Source organism: Aotus nancymaae, unplaced genomic scaffold (assembly GCF_030222135.1).
Source record: "Aotus nancymaae isolate 86718 unplaced genomic scaffold, 86718_ANA_hifiasm-v0.15.2.pri h1tg000002l, whole genome shotgun sequence".
NCBI classification, from domain to species: domain Eukaryota; kingdom Metazoa; phylum Chordata; class Mammalia; order Primates; family Aotidae; genus Aotus; species Aotus nancymaae.
In genome coordinates, this window is record NW_026988413.1 from 30006571 (window position 1) to 30031778 (window position 25208).

The 25208-nt window shown below is 35.2% G+C and overlaps 1 protein-coding gene across 4 annotated transcripts in view; it reads left to right on the top strand.

Annotated features, from left to right (window-relative positions):
• Window positions 1-25208, top strand: part of GRM8 (glutamate metabotropic receptor 8) — a 798631-nt gene that overhangs the window by 458623 nt on the left and 314800 nt on the right. For all 4 annotated transcript variants that reach the window (XM_064373706.1, XM_012474107.2, XM_064373708.1 and 1 more), the window contains exon 7: window positions 13164-13364. In XM_064373706.1, the coding sequence (XP_064229776.1) occupies window positions 13164-13364 (201 nt within the window). The remainder of the gene's footprint in view (window positions 1-13163; window positions 13365-25208) is intronic.

A 25208-nucleotide genomic window follows, 5' to 3' on the forward strand; every position in this document is an offset into this window, starting at 1 on the left:
AAGATGTATTTGGACACCAGATTAGCCCCAGTGGGAGCTCAGAGAAATTAGATGCAGCCTTGGTCCTCCATGGGATTTTAGATCATTGGGGGAGAAAATAATACCTAGAAACAAGCTGTAAATAAAAATGATGACTGAAAGATGAATCCTGCTTATTCATTAAACACAGTCTGCAGCCTCTGTGTTTACTGATTCCTGGTGAGGACTTGGAGAGAGTGTACAGTTTGCATCCCTGAAGATGTCTGATAGAAGCAGAGGCTGATTGAATTAATTGGAAGGCAGCAAGAGAGGTCATCTTGTCTGGTCCCTGTCCCTAAGAAGAATGGCACAGAAACTCTCCCAGACAGATTGCGACCTGCTTTAATCAGCCACTGGCACTATACCTATGCCTGTGCTTTGACCCCTAAAATTGGGAAGAAAAGTGAAAGACCTAGTCAGTCATCCAGAGGATTGACCACATTGTACAGAGGCAATAATTGTTTTCATTTTTCATCTGGGTGGTCCAATACTATACACAGACACCCGAAAGTTTTCATATAAAGAATACGCATCACATACTTCAGGCACTTTGGGCCTTTATTTACAAATTAAAGTTTCTGTTATAAAATCCTTTGCTTTTATATTTTTTTGCCATTTCAAAACCAAAACCGTGGTTCTTTGTTGTTGGTTTTCACTGATACAGTTTCTCTTTGGACTAAGAGAAAACCTGCCCATTATTCATAGCTTCCTGTTATTCATTTATTTTCATAATTCATTATTCTTACAAGGATTTTAATTCCTCATGGACAAACTCATTCAGTGATTTCCTTAAGTTTTAGTTATCCTCAATAGAAGTTAATTACATTGGGAGAGAAAACGCAGCTGAAAAGAGACATGCTATAAAACAAGAGTCATGGAATTAAGTGATTAGGGTTCTATTCCTTGCCCTGCCTCTTTACAGGTTGTCAGACCTGGAAAAAAAAAATCACTTAGTTCCTCTGTCTCAGTTTCACTATTTGTGAAATAAGAGAATTGGACTAGGTTAATAAGTTTTAATTTTTTTTTACTTCACTCCAGATTAATAATATATTGTTTATGGCAACACAGTACACAAACGCACCTTTCAACTGAAATAAAGACTCAAGAAACGATACTTCCTGTTACTATTTGCAACGAACTTGATTTCTGTACGTTTTATTTATTTTGAAAGCTGTTTTTGACCAACTACATTGATTTTATCACTAATAGGTCATTACCTATATGAAGCTTAGAATAAAGCAGATAGGGCTAGGTACAGTGGCTTACACCTGTAATCCCAACACTGAGAGGGCAAAGTGGAAAGATCGCTTGAGCCTGGGAGTTCAAGACCAGCCTGGGCAACATGAGGAGACCCCATATCTACAAAAATTTAAAAATTAGCCAGTGTGGTAGCTTATGCCCATGGTCTAATTTACTGGGGAGGTTGAAGTGGGAGGATGTCCTGAGCCCAGGAGGTCAAGGCTACAGTAAGCCTTGATCATGCTACTGCACTCCAGTCTGGGTGACAGAGTGAGACTCTGTCTCAAAAAAAAAAAAAAAAAGAAAAAAAGCAGATAGGAGGAGGTCATTTTATCATAGGCATTTCTACTTTATTAATTACAAGCTTAAGGCCTCATAATGTGTTCCCGTGATAATATTACTTCATTGTTGACAAAATCTTAAAAAGAGAGTGAAAAGGGGAAATGTTTTAGTTTTCTATGTGCATATTTAAAGCAGATCATCACATTGACTATTTAGCTTTTTGTTTCAAAGGGAATACCTGAGAGAGTACTATTAGTAACTTGCAAATGGAATGATTGAAGTCAGTTGTTGAATGATGACACATTCTTGAAAACAGTTCTGATACCATCTCTTTCTCTGTTCCTGGGTTGGAATTTATGACCTAGGGAGTTTGTAAGTAATAAAAATAATGATAATCCAGTGTTGGAACCTTGAACCTGGACGTATTAATGCTACAAATAAGGCAGGTTACATTCCCATAGTGGCAAGTGAGTATACAATTTTTAGGAGGTGCAGGCTAGGGGGATTCCCCTGACCTGTCTTAACAGGAACAAACTCACCATGTTGACCACGCATTAGGCAAATGTGCAGTTATCTCGCTGGCAGGACATGATATTTCTGGTCTAGATGCTGTTGCCCATCTAATTGAGCAGTACTGGCATCTGTCCAGATACTTAAGCCAAGAACCTGGAAGTCACCCTTGGTACCACTCTTTGCTTTTGGATTTTATATATCCAAATCCTGTTATTTTTATCCTCTGTTTTGTCTCTAGTGCATTCACATTTCTCCACCTTCATTACCACCTTAGCCCATGACACCATATGCTACTTTCTGAACTATGAAAACACCTCCCAATCTGCCTACTCCATTTACTCTTTCCTCCTTCCTATCTGTTCTCTTGACTCAGTGCTCTTTTTGAACTGGAAATCTGGTTATCTTACCTTTTGATGGCTTCCCTCTGCTTTTAGAAAGAAGACAGATAGAATTGAGGTAATTTGCATAATCTGGCCCTGCTCCCCTCAGGCCTCACCTGTGCCTCCCTCCTAAGAAAGAGGAAGACCCCTGCTGCAGCCTCACTGACTGAGCCTCACTCCTTGTACTCTTCTGCTGCCACCATCAATGGGCTGTTGCCACTGCTGTCCTCCTGTGCTCCCCTCAACCTCCCTTGTCCACCTAATTCACTCCCATTTATCTTTCAGATCACAGCCCTAGTGTCACTCTATGACAGCAAGGAATAGGTCAATTTTTGTTTACCATTGTATCCTGCTCACTGCTTAATATATCACACAAGCTTAGTGAATAATTATAAAGATGATAGTAATAATAATATCATATAGGGTCTACACTTTTCAACACTCTTCTGACTGCCTACTATATATACTAACTCATTTAATTATGACAACAACCCCATGGGGGAGATATTCTTGTTATCCCCATTTTGCAGATAAGATGCATAGGAGGTTAAAGGGCTTACTCAAAGCCTCATAACTAGTAAATAGTGGCATTGAGATTTGAACCCAGGCAGATTGGAAGCAGAGTGGTTGGTCCCAGTCACCAAGCTAAATTGACTTTCTCATGTTTAGTAATTGACTATATGAATATATACTGAGTTTAACTTTCCATTGTAATTTCTTTCACTTGTATAATTAAAAAGTGTTGTATGTTATAGAAGGTTGAGTATTTTATAGCCTCCCATAGCAAATAGTGGTGTTCATTTATTTACTACATAAGGTGCCAGATGCCTTACATTATCTCATTTAATCCTCACAACAACCATGCAACATAGCTCATAAATTCCCATTTTATGAATGAAGAATTCAAGGACTTGGAGGCAGAGTCTAAAATCCTAATCTGGTCTCGAAACCCATGCTCTTTTATATTATTCCTTGTTGTGTAGAAGAGATAGGACTTAATCTGGGTTTGCTAGGATGCATAGAATTTAAATGAGGGAAAAACATTGAACATTAAAAATAAATAGAAATTTATAAATTATGCCAGTTAAAATGAAAATAAATCTTATTTTATAAAGCTACAAAACAAAAAATATTGAAGAATTAACTTAAAAAGAAATATGTGCATGACATATTTTTATTAAGGATTCCTAAAGATTTGAATAAACAGACTTTATGTTATCAAATAGAGACTTAGTATTGTAGCTATGTCATATCTTTCATCATTAATTTTAAAAATTGATATGACTAATAAAGCTGTAATTTTTTAACTGGTTTAATTAGTTCTAAAGACTATTAGTGAGACTAATCAGAAATTTTTAAAAAAGAGTATGACAGAGTACAGCATGAACCAATGGTATAACATAAAAGCATAATAATCATGAAAATGTAGCATTGGCATATTAAGAGAAAAATGGCCTAGAGCAGAAAATCCAGATAGATGCTCAAAAATATATAATGTGATATATATTTTGATATGTTAAAAGTGATGTTATGTAAATTACTTGGGAAATGAATATGTATATAACAACACTGGGAGAATTGGTTCACAATTTGGAAAATGTAAAGTTATGATGCCTATCTTAACCCAAATATTACATTGACTCTAATAAAATAATTAATTGCAAAAATATGAATCTATTAAATAGTTAAAGATCAGACAAGAATCTTAAAGAATAAGGACAAGATTAAAAACCATGTTTTCAATAATATAGGGGAATTCTCATTATAGGTGGATTGAATATAGCATACTAAAAAGAGTATATCACTTTAATGTATAAAAATAAAGAGGCAAAGAGAGAAATGTTGTACAGCATCACAGCAGTATACAAATGGTCATTAAGATGGGAAGCTAATAGACGTTTTTTATTTTCTTCTTTCTATACTTTTATTTTTCACAGCTCTGGTATGAATATGTATTACTTTTGTAATTTATAAAATAGACTATATTTTTAAAAGGTAAATCCTGAGTCAAGTCATAGGGTCTGAAATGACTGTAACATGGGGTTGGGGAGAGCATTAGAAGTCCTGTCAGCTGAAGTGGGAATTTCCATGCCCAAATTTGAATTGTATGGGGCGGAGTGTCTTTAATATGGTTTAAAAACAGAAACATTAACTATGATATTTCAAGTTTTATACATTATTTTGAATCAAAACTTGTCTCTCCTGTATGATCTGAGATTATGTAGAAAATGCAAATTATTGAATTTAATCAAACAGCCTTTTCTTTGTTTAGGGACTTAGGGATATAGCTATGAAATAATTTGCTTTTCTGAAAGTCTTTCTTTCAAACTGGTTGTTTTGCCTGAAGATACACTCTTAATTTTATTTACCACTTACCTTAGGTTTTTCAGTGTTTTGGAAACCCCAGGGCATTGCACGGAAATTTTTAACACCTGAGGGGACACCTGGCACCTGCCTCAAGCACTTTCTATTTCCTACCAGGCACAAAGGAGAGATGTTATTGTGAGCTGATCCAGAGCTCTTCAGTGGTTGATTTACAAGTGTCTCCTCATGTGTCCTCAGGCAGTTAAGAGCCTTCAGTTCTTGCTGCTACATTTAAATTACAGAAGAATATAGAGAGCAGGTGATTTTCACCAAAGAACCCTTATCATCTAATTTTCTCTGCCCTTTGTAAATAGATAAGGTAGTGGCTCAAATTAGTTCATTAGTCCAATACATCTGTCTCTACTGGTCCTTGACAGAGCCAGCTGAAGAATCCACAAAGCAGAACCTTGGGTGTGAAATTTTCTTTTGAGCTTGATGTTATTTTTTAAGAAAAATCATATAGAGTCATGGACTCAGACACATTACCTTCCAAGGCTAAAATACTTTAGTCATTTTTATAAATGTAAATGTATAAGTTTTATTAGCATTGACTTTTATCACAAATGTCCAGTCTTCTTGCTTGGGAATTTCAGCCATTTTATGCTAATCTTATCATAAGTGGATGGCTAAAATTCACAAGAAGTTTTTGTTTGTTTAGCAGTTTATAAAAATGCTTAAAATGTTACAGAAAGTTTTTTCCTTTTTAAGTATATTTCAATGTAAGTATGACATTTATAGTTAATTTAAGAGATAAGCCAATCATTGGTTTAGTGGATGTGAGTGAAAGGGGAGTTTGGAGAAGGAAAAGATAAACCTGAACTGGAAGAATCAAAAGAGATTTCACAGAGGAGAAGGAATAGTGGTAATAGCAGAGGTTTTGAGCAATATAGACCTTATTTTAAATTACCATTTACTGCCATGACTTTGCAATCTTGGGTATTTAACTTTTTGAATCTCAGTTCTATTTTTACAGGAGAAGTAGTAATAATTTAGAATTAAAGGGATACTATTTGTGAAGTGCCTTTACCATTTTTTTTTATATTTTATATATAAAAAAGATTGTTGTATAGGTACCTACATGGCAATGTGGTTTGCTACAGGGAGGGAGCATCACACACTGGGGTCTGTTGGGGGGGATCTAGGGGAGGGACAGCGGGTGTTGGGGTGTTGGGGAGGGATAACATGAGGAGAAATGCCAGATATAGGTGATGGGGAGGAAGGCAGCCCTTACCATTTTAATTATTTGTGCCCTCCCTCTTCCCTTTCACTTCTCTGACCTTATTTTCCATAATTTATTCCTTTCGCCAGTCTATCAGAAAAGGAAGAGACCTAAAAAATTCTCTTTTTTGAGGAACCAGATTTAGTCAGTGGCTCTAAGTCTAAGAATAATGAAAATGTGGACACAGGAAATCTGAACACAGGAAAAAATTAATCCAGGTTAACATTTGGTATTTTTGTTAGTGTAGAATTTCCAGGTCTCAGCAGTAGCCCAGTTACAGGATACTTCATACTGTTTTGGAGAATTGGGTTTAGTGGAGTTTCTTCAGTCACACCCTTAAGTAATCTTTAAGTGATCTTAGAGAGTATAAGGAGGAAACAGTTAGAAATAAGAGAACATGCCATAGAATCCAGAATTTCAGAGCTGGAGGGGCTGTGGCAGAGCATATTGTTCAGTTCTCTAATTTTTACTGAGAAGTAACCAAAAGCCAGAGAGATCATGATTTGCCCAAGGCCACAAAGTTAATTGGTTGTGGTGTTAGAACTAGAATGCAGGTCTGGCTTCTCAGGCCATTGGTTTTACTGCAGCACTGCATAAGGTGCTCTTCTCCAACATAGCTCTTTCAGTTATGGCAATGTTGCAAATAAATGTTCAACCACATTATTGTTATGTGATTACTCTAAACATTTGGACCTTTTATTCTTTCAATAATTCAACATCTATATAAAGTCAATACTGTGTTAGAGGATGTAATAAGTAGCACAGAACATTAAAAATCTGTCCTTTTAATTGTGATCTTGATGCCATTAGGGAGAGATCATTAACCGAATCTTCTTCACCTAATTTTTCAAACTGTTCATGGTACCAATTTTCTACTACCTAGCGTCAGAACCCCGAGTTGTTCATTGCCTCCTGACCTTTATTGCCATATTTAATCAGATAGTTGGGTTCTGTCAATTTGGCATCTAAAACATATTTTCTCTCATTTCACTTCCCTGGGTCATCCTGTTTCCACTTTCTGCGTAACCTGCCTCCCAGCTTCTCTCTACCTTCAACCAATGCTTGCTTCAATTGATTTTACACATTATTTTCAGCAATAATTTTAAATATTGATCATGGTTCTCCATTTCAAGGGAACAATATTAGTATTTAAACCTAGTATTTAAGATACTCTATGATCTAGGCTAAGTTTGGGAAGAAAATAATCACTTATTAACTAATTTGAGCTGACGTCTCCCTTTAGGCTTGGAAACATCTAGGCAAGGAATGAAGAGAGTGACCAGCTGAATAAAGGTCTGCATTTGGAGATCTTATGTAATATTAAGGGACCTAAGAGTGGAGCAGAGAGGTGTGTGGTGCAGCAGATGAAACTGGAGGGATAAGGGACCCCATTATGGAGGTCCCTGAGGGCAGCAATGCCAGTTGAAGGCTCAGGATTAGTGACATGGTTCAGGAAGGTGTCCAAGGCCACTTGCCTTCTCAGTTATCCAGCTGGGACCTAGATTCAGATCTACCTGACTGTCTTATCCTCTCTCTCCCCTAGCCAGCTGCTTCCATCAGTCAGTTGCCTTTCACGTTTTCATCTCTCTTCAGTATGCGAGGTGCATATTTTCATGTGCGGATCCTGGTGCTCCGGAGATATTCCTGTATAATTGAACATGCTCATATTTCTACCTTATGCTCCCCATATTGTATCCTGGAACACAAGTCAGTTTAAATTCAGTTTAAAAAATGACCTATGTTTGTCAACTTGATAGCACTTACTCTTTTGTGTGCAATGTGGTTCTTGGCATGGTTCTCAGGAATTTAAAAGTCACTGCACTATGCAGTTGCAATGTATCTGTGTCCCACTGGGAAAAGCACAATGTAAAGCATGTCAGTCTTGTTCCTGGTTATCAATAGGGAGGCAGAATAAGCTCCTATGAAATTCAGAATGACTTTTAAGTCTGCGTCTAGATGCATAAATGTATTTATTCAAAGCAGGTTCACAAATTCCCTTCTTCCTTCTTGCCATTCTCTCCACAGCAACTCCAAGAAAATGACTTAATTATTTAAAATAGTTACTTCATACTTCAGAAAAATTCAGGGAGAAACTAAAAAAAAACTTCTTAATCTACAAATTTAGATTGTGGGATTATTTATACTCCAAGCTGAGATTTTATTTTATTTATTTTTTTTAAAAAGGCAACCAACTGGATATTTGACTTCCCAGGAATTAAGCAACTGGTATGACTTTCACTTGTTTTTTACTTGAATTGACCAACTGCTTATTAGACCATCATCGCATTCATATTAGAAGTTTTATATGCCTAATTTCAGGATAATTAAGTTAGCCCTCTGACATTTTAACTTAGAAAACTGAACTCTATCCTGAGAAATGGGGAATTCTTAGAGAGCAATGCATTGCAACCACAATGCATCAGTCAAAGAATCTGAAATTTCTGTTAGGCTTATCTTAGGAACTTACATTGTAACGTATATAATATTTTGCCAACTTAACCCAATTTGCCTTTTTTACTGAAAAGGAACAAAAACTAAAAATATACATCACAAAGTGTGAAATACCTTAACTAAAGTACATGTGATATTTCTTAGACCAATAAGAATTTATTATTTTCCGGGAACCTGAGACCCAATCATAAGTTTTAGATTTCATTAATGAAGATGTAAAACAATCTTGCTATAAAATTTAGGAGGCTGACTTCCCCTCTCGCCATGCAAACACTTTGCTATATGTTGTTAATTTTAAGCTATACACTAAAACACATCACAACTTTACAGTTGGTGGTGATATTTAAAATGGTTAGCTGACATACAGCCTTTGACAATATTTAGCACTTTATAGCAATACATTGACACTAACTTTAGAAACTGTAGCATAATAAGATTTTATAGCCAATTAGGTTGATGAGTCACTGTCAGCTTCCTAAACTCCCCTTTTAGATGAATGAGAGAATCAGTTATAGGAAGTGAGGAGCAAGTTGTAGCTGCTGTAAAATCTTAAGTGTCATCATGAGGTTGAAGTATTAAAGAACTGAAAAATATGTTGTCGAAACAGCCTGAAAAGAAATCAAACGATTAACTTTTTCAGAAATGGTAATAGTGTTCACACTTTCAGTTTGTCACCATGTGCTTGCATTGATTTACAGGAAGAGTCTTAGAGTGTTCATTGATTCACATGTGGCACCAGTTACTAGACAGACTTCTGAACTCTCACTTTAAAAGAAAATAAACATGTACAAAGTTGAATATATTTAATCAACAGTCAAAATAATTGGAGTTTATAACTAGAAAAGAAAATGAATAGTTTGAGTAGTGAAAATTTAAATATTTTTCTTTAATAAAATGATGTGTATTTGTTTATGCATTTAGACCTATTACATATAAAGTTGAATTTTTTTATTTTTTGGTAGGGACAGGGTCTCACTACGCTTCCCAGGCTGGTCTTGAACTCCTGGCATCAAGCGATCCTTCCACCTCAGCATTTCAAAATGTTGGGATTACAGCCAGGAGTCACCACATCAGGCTGTTTATTTTTTAAGAAATGCTGAGAAAGAGTATATCTATTAAATTGGAACATGTCAATTATACTTTATCAGGAAATGTTGTATATAAATGAATCCAATTATTGAACGCTGAGGAGTATGTTTATAGATTGACAGAGAGGTTGCATTGGCATTAAAATAAAATTATATAACAAGTAAAATAAAACGATAATGTAGTAAATTGAAGTTGCACTGGCATTAAAATAAAATGATATTATATTAAATCAAGATCATTTTAGAATAGAGTAAGTTTAAAACAATAAAACATTCATACATGTTGTAGCTGTTACATGAATTCCATGGGTTGTAAAAAATTTCCAAATTCCTTAATGTTCTTGTGGTCATTGCTTCATTTGAAGCCGTTTGGCTTAGGCATTTTCTGCCAGTTCTGTGTCCACTGTCCACCCTTCACCCTGCAGCAATGGAAACATGGAAATCCTCCCTTTTCTTTAAAGCCAACAAAATTAGATTAAAAACCAATAATATTTACAGAAGAGGTGTGTGAGGGGTGTGTGTGTGTGTGTGTGTGTGTGTGTGTGTGTCTGCAGCACAGGGATTTATAGAGCAGCAATACAAACAACCTGGAATGTTAGATTTCCCTCTGCCGTTATTTTACCTTGGGCTCAAGCCTTTCTCTCTGTCGCTGCATCTTCCTTTCTCTCCTCTCTGTATCCTTTTCTTCCTACTGTTTTCTATTTTCTGTTTTTACCCTCTCAGGAGGAAGACATTCAGTTCCTTACACTTTCTCATTTACAGAACTTTTGTGTCTTTCTGGCTTCTACTCTTGTCATCAGCTCCAGGCCTTCCTGTGTGTCTAAGGACATGATGGGAGCTTTGAAATGCATAAATATTGGGAATTGTGTTCTTTGACTCTTCATCTAGTGAGAAAAGGGAAAGAATTTGATTAGATTTTCTTCTGGTTGTGCATATCATGAAAGAATTATTTTTATTTTCATACTTCAATGGCATATATAGCTATAGTGGTATTTTTGAGGATTGCTCTATGCAAGAGCAGGATTTTCCAAAAGCTGGAGCACAGACTTGGCTGATTGCACCAGAATTTCTGGGGGAGTTGTGGAAATGACAGATCCTTTATGTCCCAGGTAGGGAGATTCTGACCCAGCAAGTCTGGGATGGTGCTGAGAAATCTGTACTTAAGGAGAGAACCAAGTATGGAAACAACCGCTCTGAACCTCTTGTCTTCATTTTCTGTTACCAAGTTCAGCGATGCAAAACACAGGTATATCTATCCAGACCTAGGGACTGATCCTAAAAGTCATTATTCACTTCTATCTGAAATTTCCTCATCACTTGCCTTTTTCTTCATAAGCAACCATCCTGGTTTCCCCAGCGCTCTTCAGGTTTTGGTCCTAGGTCCTGAGAAACTCCTCAGTCCTGGACTAACAAGGGTAGATAGTCACCAGACAGGAATCTACAAGGAAATAACATCATCTATTTGGTTGCTGTAGCCACCCTTCAATATTTATTTATGAATGCTCTACTTTGTGTTTAAAACCATGGGAGAGAAATTTTAGGCAGACGTGGAAAGGGTTGTTTTCACAGGAAGCTTGATGAGAGATTCTGGGAATGAGCAGTCTTGTCCTAAGACTCAGGAGACAAAAGTATAACCTAAAGATAGGAGGAGAACATTGTCCTCATGTCTTGCGAATCTTAACCTAAAGATAGGAGGAGAACATTGTCCTCATGTCTTGCGAATCTTAACCTAAAGATAGGAGGAGAACACTGTCCTCATGTCTTGCGAATCTTAGCTTAGGTCATGCAGCTCAGGTAGGTTGAAGGAGACAATATACCTTTTGAGAAGCAGTCTTCTCTGTCTCTGTGCTTGTAAACCTGCAAAACTTTCAGTAGGATATTTCAGGGAATCCCCTACAGAGTTAGCCTTGTTTTCCATATATTGTTTGACATGGAAGCAGCAGACTCTGTAGAGATATGGCAGGTCTTTGGAAATGTGGGACTAGCAGTTAGATGGCAAGAAAGGTTTAGAAAACTAATTTTCTAAAAAACTAACTTCCAAAATGAACTAAACTGATTACTATAAATTGATCTAATGTTCTGTACTCTGTAGCCAACCTTTTGTAGTCCAATTTATGGTTCTAGACTGTAGAAATTTTAGTAGTTGACAAAACTGATGATAAGCAGATTCTAAAGTTGGGGATAAAGAACCTCAGCCTTGGAGAATAAACAGTTCAGACATGAGAAAATCAGAAAAGCCATGTCAAACAGGGAGGAACTGAATTCAGCCTCATGACAGACCAGAGAGACCAGAATACCAACCAAGATCATCTAAAAGAACAGAGTGTCACAAGTGATTAAGACCAGAGGAAAAACAAAAACAATAATTGAATGAATAAAAATAAATAAACTGATCACTATTTTTGTTTAGAAAAAAAACCACTGGTTTTTCAGAGTGCAAATATCCAAATATAAACCATTTAAATTCAACTCTGTAAGTGTATAGGTTATATGCATTGGTGTTAAGAAAACAAATATTTGTTGAATTTAAATACAGTTTGTTCAAGGTTAGTAACATCCATGGAAAGTTTAAAATGCTTGCTTTTAGTCTAAGTGTTACCAGTTGTGTAGGGTTGGTGAGGGATGTAGAAGTCATAGGAGATCATTTTTTGCTCCCTTAATAAACTCATGATGTCCCTTCCATAATTTTTCTTGCATGCCCAACATTCTTGCCATCTACCACATTTTTCTGGGGATTGAGAGAATATTGGACTTGCAGTCTGAGACAGGCAAATGCTTCCCAAATCTGCCCTGTGGACCCCATGCGATGATAATCTCCATGAGTCTTGGTTTCCTCATTTTCGAAATCAGAATGTTGGATCATAGTTGATCTCTCATTTATATTCCATTTAATATATATTACTATTCCATATTAAATTATAAACACCAACCTAAAGGTAATTTCCACTGCCAATTATCAGCCCTAAATATGCCCAAACACAGATACATTTATTCTGAGTGACATTCTTTTTGAGGTATCTGCATGTTTTTAATAGAAATTCTAAATAGAAAATTGAGTTCAAAAAGAAAACAAATTGAATGATTATTATAAAGATAACCAGGGTCGCTTAAGGGAGTATTGCCATAAAATAGTTACAAAAACACTCCCAAATAGAGCACATTCAAAACTAGAACTGATCTGGGGAGTGGCAAAAGATCTTACTTTGGGCCACTAATTAAATGACACTCCTAGAGTTGAGATAGATGGCCAGAATGACATATTACACATTTTACTTAAAAGATCAAGCCACTACCAAAATGTTATGTAATTACTAGAATGTACACTATAATAGGACTCAATAAGGTGGAAATAAAGATAATGAAACCATACTTCTTTTACTTACTTTATTTTTTTTGTGTTGCTAATGAAATAGTTTTACTCTTTCCAAATAAACTCAATATCCAGTTTAAAAACCTGACTCAGTAACTATAGAATTAATCAGAAGTGAAATCAAATAGTTGTGTCTCATTAAGTGTTCCTCAAATGATGGAAATCTTAGCTCTAATGCCATCTTTTATTGGAATCTAATGTCAACTGATGGTTTCTTTAAATTTTTTTTTATTTTGCAGGGCTGGAGCGAATTGCTCGGGATTCATCTTATGAACAGGAAGGAAAGGTCCAATTTGTAATTGATGCAGTATATTCCATGGCTTATGCCCTGCACAATATGCACAAAGATCTCTGCCCTGGATACATTGGCCTTTGTCCACGAATGAGTACCATTGATGGGAAAGAGCTACTTGGTTATATTCGGGCTGTAAATTTTAATGGTAAGTTACAACGTGTGTGTGTGTGTGTGTGTGTGTGTGTGTTTCTAAATACTTTAAAAGTGACAGGGTGTGTTTTTCCTCCTAAATATAGAAGATACCCAGGCAGAGTGGAAAACACAGGATTAGAAGCAGTTCTCTCTTTGATCAGAAGTGTGAGTTTTTCCACCTGCTTTTACATCTCAAACATATTTTTATGCTACCATTAATCTATGCGTGAAGGAAGCAAAAGTTTAAAATAAGCTTCTATCAATCAAAATATTCTACTTAAATATCATTATTGAAGAGAACTTAGAAGGCTTATTTGAAACCATTAATAATAGATTAGATTTCTTTGAAAATGTTTAGTTCATGCCGTTATTAGAGAAGAGATTGTAGACACTTTGTTTTAAAACTGATTTTAAGCTTTTGAAACAGTAAGTTGACTTGAAGAAAATGGGTGATTTGGAGTTGCTATGTATTTATACTTAAAGAATATTAAGTTTCTGTGTCTTCCATTTCCTTGTATTTTTCTCAATTACTCAGTCATATGGAAGCAAAGGGATGCAAAGGAAGCAAAGTGGCCTAATGTAGATGGAATTTTTATACTGTAAAAGCAGCAATGTTTCTGTGACTGTCACAAGAAACTGATACAGAATATACTTGATTCGTAGTATTTTGATTGAGAATAACCCAACTGCCTGTCTGGAGTGATGGAATTATTGAATGCTGCTATTCTTTCATGAAAGTTGCAAAGGTTGTTGCCCATGACTTTGACCATTATTTTCAAATGAAATGATAGAATGCTTAGAGCTGTCTAATTCTTTTGGCTTGGCTGTAATCCACACAATGGACATGCCTTCGAGCCACGCACAGCACCGCACCGTCTATCATAACACACTCCAGTGACTCAGCTGCCAGTGTTTCTCAGAAAAGCACAAGGTCATCTTCAATTTAGAATTCAAGTGGAAACTTCTTCTTTTTTCCTTTTTTGCATTTTGCCTTTAAAGGCAACCTAAGACAGAATTTGGTCTAAATTCAAAACAGAGTATCCTTGTCTGTGGCAGAATATATGTTAAACATTGCATAACATTAATCTTTTTATTGGGAATATGAACACTAACGGGAGCTTAAAAATAATTTTCATGCAATTCCAATTATGAAATTGAGCAAAGGAGGAATGTTGCAGTACAAGGTTGTTTACCATAACTTGAGGTTTGGGGAACACTTCCTTTATCTAATATTATTAGTTAAGAGGTGAGAGGCATAACGCAGATGAGTGAAGTTTCCATAGAACTGAAGCTCACCTCCAGAAGACGGGGAAGTCTTTTAGCACTAAAGATAAAGCATTTTAAAGGTGAATTCCTAATTTGTCTATTATCTTAACCATAGATTAAAACTAACCCTTTCTTGATGACTTCAATTGTTATACCATACTATAATATAATGACACTATTAAAGACTGTTAAAGAATGTCTTAACGTAATGGCTATTTGGAAGATTTGCCTCTAGACTCCAATGATCTTTGAGTTCTGTCCACTTTTTATAGTGCTTTTTTTTTAACATTATCAAAGTGTTGCTGATGCTGTTGCTGTGCTTGTTTTAGGACACGTGCTGATGACGCATTACTGAGGAAACTAGACAAAACATTCATGGCATTTAGAGTTTCCTGGAGAGCTTAGGTGTTAATCAAATAAGCACACAGAAATATAATTATATAATCTGGAATGAGTGCTGACAAGGGAGATATTCTGCATTTAGAGTTTATAATAGTGGAAATTTCCCTAATGTAGGGATTTAGGAACTGATGAAATCTGAAGGGAGTAGGTATCTGAGATAAGGGTAAAGCAGTAGGCAGGGCCATGTAGACCATGATGAGGACTTACAGGCCATTATTAAGATTTGTTCTTCATCTTGAAAGCAACAAGAACCTATTGAAGCATCATAGAACTGTGTCTGATAAGGGTACGTATGTCCCAGATGAGGGTTATGGAAAATAAATAAATTTCAGTGTTTGAACTTAAAAGAGAATCTCTTTGAGCTCTTTGGATTGATTTTGCTGAACTTGAGACTTGGTTGTATTCCAGTAGCTGATAATACAAGATAAGAGACCTGAAGATAAACTAATGATCATAGAATACATAATTCTGTTGATTTTCAGTAATTTCCAGGATTTTAATCACATCACTTTTTAATTTTATTATTGACTTATCTATTAATGTTCATACTGCTTATGATAAAAATGACGCATAGGGCTGTTCAAATAGAAGTACACCATCAAAACTACTAAAGGAGGAAGAAACACATATGGTAAGCAGAATAAAGAATGAAATCATTGACTTTTGAGCTTCTTAAGCAGTCAAAGTATAAAGGGACTGGCAATGTGATTTATAATTTTCATTATATGATAGAAGCAAGCCTATCTATTTTTCAAGAGAGAATGGATTTTCTTGGAAATAATTTCCAAAAGAAAGGTGTCATATGGGACTTTGACAGCCAAATGAGCAATGTTACTTAACAAAATTTTAAAGCAAAAGCAGAAGCTTTCTCTGGCTGTTTTGCATATGTACCCACAATTAAAGTTAAGAAATGTAATTCTTATAACACTGAAAGTATATTTCATTAAAGATGTTTTCAAGGAGCAGGAAGATAATTATCCTTGATTTGGATTTATGACTCTTTTGAGCCCTGATGATACGGGGATGTACCATACTCTGAAGATAAATGAAGAGCATCTCCCTTATACTCTAGTTTTAAGATTCTACATTCAAAAATATCCTACTCAGAAATCTAACATTTCAATCTGTTAAAAATAATAACTGTTGGCTTGAAGGGGTTGGTGTAGCCCTGGCCAGTCCACTTCCCTAGTCTTGCTTACTGGTCTTGGAAGCACCTTGAAGAATCCTAGCGACTCTAGGAGGCACACATACAATCTGCAGACTTACATACATATCCTTACTCTTCACAGGGACTTAATAGCAGCTAGAAGTAGACTTTTGGAGCTTGTTTTAGTTATTAGGAGCTAAAGAAAGCCATGTTATGTTGTTAATTGGAATCCAGTTGAGTTAGTTATGTTGGTGATAGCCAGTGTTCTCACCTGGTGGGACAGTGGACCCACCTCCCTAACACCAAAAGTGCCAGGAGGCCATTGTCCTAAACGAAGGTTTGCTCAGAACCAATTTTTAATTTTCTGAAGAACCCAGATGTGCTGGACTCGAACCAAAGCTGCTTATTATACATGACAACAAAAAATATTATGTATTAGAAGGTTTTTAGCATAGCTATTGCCAGTTGTCAAAGAATGAGCTTTATAAGGCAACTGCCAAGTTGGTACATTGTGACCTTCTAGATTTTCTGCCAAGATTAGTGAGCCGCAAAATGTACTCTCAAGTAATTTAAAAAATTGACCCATTCAATGGAATTACTTAGTAATGCCCATGTAAAATGGAATAGTTGGTATTCAAAGTGTAATTTTTGTGTAGATAAAATTGTTGTTAAATTCGTTCTTTTTGACATAATTAGGTATCAGGACACATTTCTTTTTATGTTCCCTTTTAGTTTGAGATAGTAAAACCATGTTATCAGTGTGGAGGAAGATTCTGCTTCCAGTTTATAAGAGCAGGGAGTGAGGCAGCCAGAGCCCTGGATTCTCATTAGACCATTGGTACCAAATTCAGGAGAATTGTTTGTTAAAATGTAACCTGCTCACATTGTAACCAGGTGTGTGGTATGCGTACTTAAGCAATGATTTAAAGATATGTGATTTAAGAGATTGTGCTTCTTCCAGTGTATCATTTAATTGACAAAGCAAAGAATATATTAGAATTTAGAGTGACAAACAACTAGTATTTCAGGCCAGAATTATTTCATGAAAAATACCTAACTAAAGCTGGAATATTCAGTCAAACTGCTGAACTGTAGAGTACTAATTGGCGTCAAAGACATAAGCTACAATGGTGGTTTAATTGAATGTAATCACTGAAACTGATTTTTTTAAATCACTGAAAAAATGTACCTGAACCATCTTCTGCATCTGTATTTTAAGCACATTCTGAATCATAGTGTATCCAGAATTACTCATGTTTCCCTTACAAGTTTTCTTAACATCTTCTATCTACTTGGGAAGCCAGAGGGAAACAAAGACTTTCCTTTTAGGGTTACTTTTATTGCTGCTATCTGAACAAAATGTTATTTCTGTAATTTTTAAACCCTAAGATCTATCAAGAAATATAAAGGAAATGAGTTCAGATATGTTAGAAACTTGTCAGTTTCTTACTCCAGACTGGTCTATAGGCAATAAAATATTAATTCTGTACATCTTGTATAGAATAAAAGATTTTTCTGTTGCTATGAGAACCGTATTTGTCATAGAGAAAGTGTTGAATAGAATTTCAGAGCTATCTCCCCACTCCTTCGCCCTGTAGTTGAACTCATGTCAGGGCAGGTCAAGCACAGTGGCATATTAATCAAAATTGTTTGATTGTATGTAATCAACCAACTTGAGAAACCAACTAAAACTTGCTTAATTAAGCTAAAATGAAGAATTTGTGTAGGTGCATCAGGAAACCACATAGCAGAATAGAAATGAGTCTAAAGAAAGAACTGGTCCTAAGAAATAAAAACAAGCATCTCTGTCTGTCTGTCTGCTCTATCTGTTTCTCTTTATATTGATTTTCTCTTCTAGGTTCACAGGGTAGCAGAAGGTCTACATTTCTAGGGTTTAGCTATTCTTTGTTTAAGACACCTGTTAAAACTAACATATTTTAAAGTCTCAATTTCAACTTCTTGGAAGCTTGAATCTAATTAGCCAAACTTAGGTTGTAGTTAGATCTGTTCCAGATTATCAGTGTACAGGACGAAGTAGTATAAACTTGGTTGTCATGGACCACTCCCTGTAGATAAAGAAGACATTTAGAAAGTTTCTATAAGTACCTTACGGGGAAAGCTTAAGCAGGGAGGTGGAAACCTGAGAGACTGGTGATTCCTATGTATCTGAATTTCATTGCTTCTTTAGGTGGATGAGTTTTTGTTAATCTGAGAGAGACAGGAATCAGGTAGAATCTGTGATAATTGGAGAGAAGAGTCAACTTTGGAATTATGTAATGCAAACCCTTGTTGGGGTTGAATTATCTGACACCAAAAGGAAGGAAGCAGCTTCCTTAAACTCAGCAGTAAGTTGTGATCTAAGTATCTCAATGCTTAATATTCCAAGAATAATATGGAAACATTTGTTAGATTGTAGAGACCAGTACAGAGAATGATCAGCATCTTCTTTTCTTAAAAACTTTACTGATTTCAGAGTCAATTCAGTTTCCAAGTATACAATTTTGAATGTCTCTGAACACTGTAGTCTGATTTTGAAGGAAATTTGTTAGCATAAAATGCCTTTAAGCTATCTGAAAGGAATAATTATAGTTTAACATTAGAAAATACACTATAATCATGCTAATAGGTCAAATAAGACAAAAATAAACATTTCATAAGATTGTGTAAAGCCATATGCTAAAAATATTGGCCTAATTTATGTTACAAATAAAAAACAAACTAGAAATTGAACAAATATTTAACATGATAAAGCACATCTTTCTCAGTCTATAACTGATTATATATTTATAGTTATTCTTATCAAAGAGGTGAATTAAACCTATTATCACTATTATTAATATCTATCAATTTTAACCAATGCAAAAACATGAAACGAAAATTATTACAAGGGAAAATCATTTCATGATAATTTTCAAATTATTTGATCTCAAGACAATATTTATTTTAGGAAGATAAAATGTAACATTAATGTTAGAACATTAAGACTTTACATAGTATTAAGAAATCATTGATTAACACATGGTAACTGAAACTCTTGTTTTCTTTTGGAAAAATTATTTAAAATATCTTGGAATAAACTGAACCTATTTGAAGACATCTTTACTAAGAGACATATAACATATTTGAAAAACCAGAGAGACATTTCTTGTTTATGGACAGAAGAGCTAAGTATAGGAAAATCATTTATTCTTTTTGAATAAATCTCTATTCATTCATATTATAATTCCAGTAGAAATAACTAGGCAGTATTTTCTGGAGTTTTGATAGTATTTTAAATTTTAATTGTGAGAGTAAATGAGCTAAAATAATTAGAGTGATTTTGAGGAAAAATATTCCTACCAAACATTTAACATTTAAACATAACATTAAGCTACAATAATCAATCCAGTATGAAACTAATACCAGAATAGACATGTGATAAACTACAATAATCAATGCAGTATGAAACTAGTACCAAAATAGGCATGTGATAAATGAAACCAAATAGAAATAGTCAGAAACATATAATGATGATAAATAAGTAAATAAATTTACAATTGTATATGAATCTATATATATATGAATTTATCATATGATAATGGTGGTTTTAGGCTGCAGTGAGAAATAACATTTTATTGATTACCAGTTTACAATAGATTCAACTGAGATGATTTTTCCACATAAGAAAGTATTATCCATTTGAAATTTATTTTAGAATTATGTGAAAAAGAAGCAAAAGAATAAAGAAAATAAAATGTAGGAGAAGGTTTATTTGATTTGAATGGGAAAGTTTAAAATCAGTAAAAGAAATTATTATAAAAAGGTCATGTTTGATTCTTTAAAAGTATAACATTTGGATATTAAAAATTATGAACATAATTTTAAAACAGAAATTAATGGGATTCATTGGGGTCGTTGTATCAAAACATTAATATCTTAAATATTTAAAGAGCCATATGGATTGATATAAACTATGCAATCTCTAAGAGACCAATTGACAAAACTTGTAAATTTGAAAAAAAGTTAACTCTCTCATATAATCAAAGAAAGGCCAGTTCCTCAGTGATGAGAGACTATTTTCCCTTTTTTTTTGATGTGGAGTCTCACTTTGTCACCCAGGCTGGAGTGCAGTGGCATAATCTCGGCTCACTGCAACCTCCGCCTCCCAGGTTCAAGTGATTCTCCTGCCTCAGCCTCCTAAGTAAGCTGGGATTACAGGTACACACCACCACACCTGGCTAATTTTTATTTTTAGTAGGGACAGGGTTTCACCATGTTGATCAGGCTGATCTCGAACTTCTGACCTCATGATCTGCCCGCCTTAGCCTCCCAAAATGCTGGGATTACAGGCATAAGCCACCACACCCAACCAATTGGCATTGTTTTTTTGGAGATCGTTTGCTTGATGCATATCAAATTCTTATTTTCTTATTTCTAGAAATGTATTCTAAGAAAATTATTAAAAATAATTATATTTACTACTGTAAATATAATTAAAGAAACAAATGGAAATCAGAATTTCACTTTGTTTTTAACTAAAACTCACCAACAATATATTGTATAGTGGCATAATACTGTATTTAATGGTGTTAACTGTGATATTTGGGATCCTAGATTCTTTTTCCTAGTTCTTCCACTTTTCTGTGTTTTGAGCCCCACCCAAGCTTCTCAGCTTCATCTTTTAAATGGAAAGATTATACTGAAATGATCTAACATTTGAGGTCTCTTCTAGCTCTGAATTCTCTACATATTCTTTTAAAGACAAAGGTATTCTTTACAAGAAAAAATGTAGATGCCTATCAGTGTTCTTATTGTCTTTCTTTAGTTGTTTATATTCATGTTTATTTTTCATAAATCTTTTATTTGTTTTACATCTATTTTATTGAGATTCTTATAAGGTAACTAATTTTTACAAGAGTGCCATGCCTTTTAGAAGCAAGAATACACAGATTAATAAAATGGGGTTCTGTGAGTTGTCAAATTTCATAGCTTAACAGTGGAGGTACAGAAACCTGTTCCAGTAATTTAATTTGATAAGTGGTATGATAGAGGCAAGAGCATTTACAAACACAACATAAGGTTGAGATTGAGAAACTACGTAAGGGAAGCTTAAAGATTATAACACAGAGAGCAAGTGACATCTAGTTTAAGTTACAAATGGAAAGTGACATTTCTGCTGGTGGACAAGATGTAGAAAAGGTATTCATGACAGAAAAAGCAGTTTAATAGTAGCTTGAAGACACGGAAGAGCATCCACATTCTAAGAAAGTTGAACATCCACTGTGGAAGAATGTAACACAGTTACATTCTTGGTTGTGGGGGAAGTCAGGTGATGAGACTGTAAGATGAGATTGGGCCTGGTTAGAAACCTCTGCCAACTTTGGCTTTGAAATTGACACAGCAGGGAAAAAGGAATGGGGCTTTTTGAGCAGGACAGGGAAGTGCTAGGGTAAATATTTTAGAAGAATACTACGGCAGCAATTTGAAAACTGAAGCAAATGAGATTAAAGGCAGGGATGGTGTATTAAGAGATAGTTCCAGTAGTCACAATGAGAAAATAATATGTAAAATAGGAAAGTAAAGATGCATGTGAAGTGAAAAGAAGTCGAAGATAGAGGAAGGAAATACAGAATTATTTGAATGATGACTCTGTTCTAGGTAGTGTGCTTTGACTAGAAATCAAAGAAGTATCTTAACTTCTCTACATATTCTTTTAAAGAATGATCTCTCTTTGTAACTATGTGACAACCTCATTACTAGAGATAATTCAGTATTTTAGTATATATATTATTGATGTAATCAACTTGACACTACCTTCTGTTTCATCTACTTTTATAAGTAGAAAATGAGACAGAAACTCATTATATGGAAAAATTGGCATAAAACGTTATACCTTGAAGTTATGGTGCATAATTCTTATATGATTAAATTTACTTGTCTAGTAAATAAAGCAAAGTCAAATGTGCTTAATTATCTGTTGATCTAAAATAATATCATTTTTGATAATTGCCTCACTAGAAATACAATTGAGGAAATTATTAATAATTTGGAAGTATATTATACAATTCTTGAAGATCTGCTTATCACTATATAATCCATATTACTGTATATTTCATTTGCTTTTTAAAAATTTACAAACATTTCTAGAAATAGATTGATTCAAAATTAAGTAATTTTTTTTTGTTTCTTATTAATGAAACATCAAGCCAGTTTTAAAGTATTAATCTTACCCATTAAGTCATCATGAAATTTAGCAGTGTAATTTTACTTGCCTCTGTTTTCTAACTCAGTAAGGCGTTAAACTGTGGGGTTTTTAAAGCCTAATTTATTTTATAGTCCTGAAGGACAAGGTTTATTAATCTCTTATTTCTCCCTTAAAATATGAGGACTTACATGTGGGCCAAGGTTGAGCCAGCATTGAAGAAAAGCTTGAAGCAAATCAGTAGATTTAGTCTAGCTCTTCCTAGAGTCCTACTTCATCCACTGCATTGGGCTTCTTTTACTCATTCTTTATTTTTGTAATTCCTAGTCTTCTTCATCACGTTTTTAAAAAAGCAGGATGAATGATAAACAAATCCCAGAGAGAGGTGGAGCACCATAGGCTCAATAATTGAGGGCTGACCCTGGGTTTAAACTGGGATGCAGTAATGAGTCTTGAATGAAGAATGAGAAAACAGATTTAGACACAGAGAGGATTTGAGGTGGTGGGGAAAGTTTCTGAAGGAGTTTATATCTAATAGTTTGTATTTTTTCCTGGCAATCAGAAACACAAGCTTTATACTCAGTTTGAATCTAGCTTTACAACATTCAACACCTTGTAATCTTGGCCAAGTAATAAAACCTCTATAAATTTTTGTTTCCTCAGTTATAAAAAAGGTGATAAGAATATATATATATAGTATATCTATAGTATATCTATCGCTTTTAAGTGATAATACTTAAAAAGATATAAACTGTACAATATATGGAGAATATTTTATCCATAGAGATTTAATGGACTGCTTGGGTCATCTTACAAAAAGGATGAGATGAGTGGGTTGGGACTGAGGACTTGAGAATCTTTAGAAAGATGCAGACTTAAAAAGTACTGCTCAACGAAATAAGAGAGGACACAAACAGATGGAGAAACATTCCATGTTCATGGTTAGGAAGAATTAATATTGTGAAAATGGCCATACTGCCCAAAGTAATTTACAGATTCAACGCTATCCCCATCAAGCTACCAATGACCCTCCTCACAGAACTGGAAAAAATCACCTTAAACTTCATATGGAACCAAAAGAGAGCCCGCATAGCCAAGTCAATTCTAAGCAAAAAGAACAAAGCAGGAGGCATCACACTACCGGACTTCAAACTCTACTACAAGGCTACAGTAATCAAAACAGCATGGTACTGGTACCAAAACAGAGATATAGACCAATGGAACAGAACAGAGACGTCGGAGGCGACACAACATATCTACAACCACCTGATCTTTGACAAACCTGAAAAAAACAATCAATGGGGAAAGGATTCCATGTTCAATAAGTGGTGTTGGGAAAACTGGCTAGCCATATGCAGAAAGCAGAAACTGGACCCCTTCCTGACACCTTACACTAAAATTGACTCCAGATGGATTAAAGACTTAAACATAAGACGTAACACCATAAAAACACTAGAAGGAAACCTAGGCAAAACCATTCAGGACATAGGCGTAGGCAAGGACTTTATGACCAAAACACCAAAAGCATTGGCAACAAAAGCCAAAATAGACAAATGGGACCTAATCAAACTCCACAGCTTTTGCACGGCAAAAGAAACAGTCAATAGAGTGAATCGGCAACCAACAGAATGGGAAAAAATTTTTGCAGCCTACCCGTCTGACAAAGGGCTGATATCCAGAATTTACAATGAACTAAAAAAGATTTACAAGAAAAAAACAAACAAGCCCATTCAAAAATGGGCGAAGGATATGAACAGATACTTTACAAAAGAAGACATACATGAGGCCAACAAACATATGAAAAAATGCTCATCATCACTGGTCATTAGAGAAATGCAAATCAAAACTACATTGAGATACCATCTCACGCCAGTTAGAATGGCAATCATTAAAAAATCTGGAGACAACAGATGCTGGAGAGGATGTGGAGAAATAGGAACACTTTTACACTGTTGGTGGGAGTGTAAATTAGTTCAACCACTGTGGAAAACAGTGTGGCGATTCCTCAAGGACCTAGAAATAGAAATTCCATTTGACCCAGCAATCCCATTACTGGGCATATATCCAAAGGATTATAAATCGTTCTACTATAAGGACACATGCACACGAATGTTCATTGCAGCACAGTTTACAATAGCAAAGACCTGGAACCAGCCCAAATGCCCATCGATGATAGACTGGACAGGAAAAATGTGGCACATATACACCATGGAATATTATGCAGCCATTAAAAAGGAGGAGTTCACATCCTTCGTAGGGACATGGATGAACCTGGAAAACATCATTCTCAGCAAACTGACACAAGAACACAAAATTAAACACCACATGTTCTCACTCATAGGCGGGTGTTGAACAAGGAGAACACATGGACACAGGGAGGGGAGCACTATACACAGGGGTCTGTTGGGGGAGGGGGGGGTAGTGGGGGGGTGGGGAGTTGGGGAGGGATAGCATGGGGAGAAATGCCAGATATAGGTGAAGGGGAGGGAGGCAGCAAATCATACTGCCAGGTGTGCACCTGTGCAACAACCTTGCATGTTCTTCACATGTACCCCAAAACCTAAAATGCAATAAAAAAAAAAAAAAAAAAAAAAAAAAAAAAAAAAAAAAAAGTACTACATATAAGGATCACTTTTGGAAGTGTGAACAAGGCAGGAGTTGGCAAGGATGCTTCTGCCACAGCACCAACCAACAGGGTTTTTCAGCAGTGCCAGGTCCTTGCATATAGGAACAGAAATGTGAATGTTTTTATGACATTTTTAAGGTAAATAGGAAAGCATTTTACTGCTGAGATGGGCATCTAATGAATCTAGAATGAACCAGATGGGGTTCATTCTCTCATTATTTCTTCTTGTTTCTTC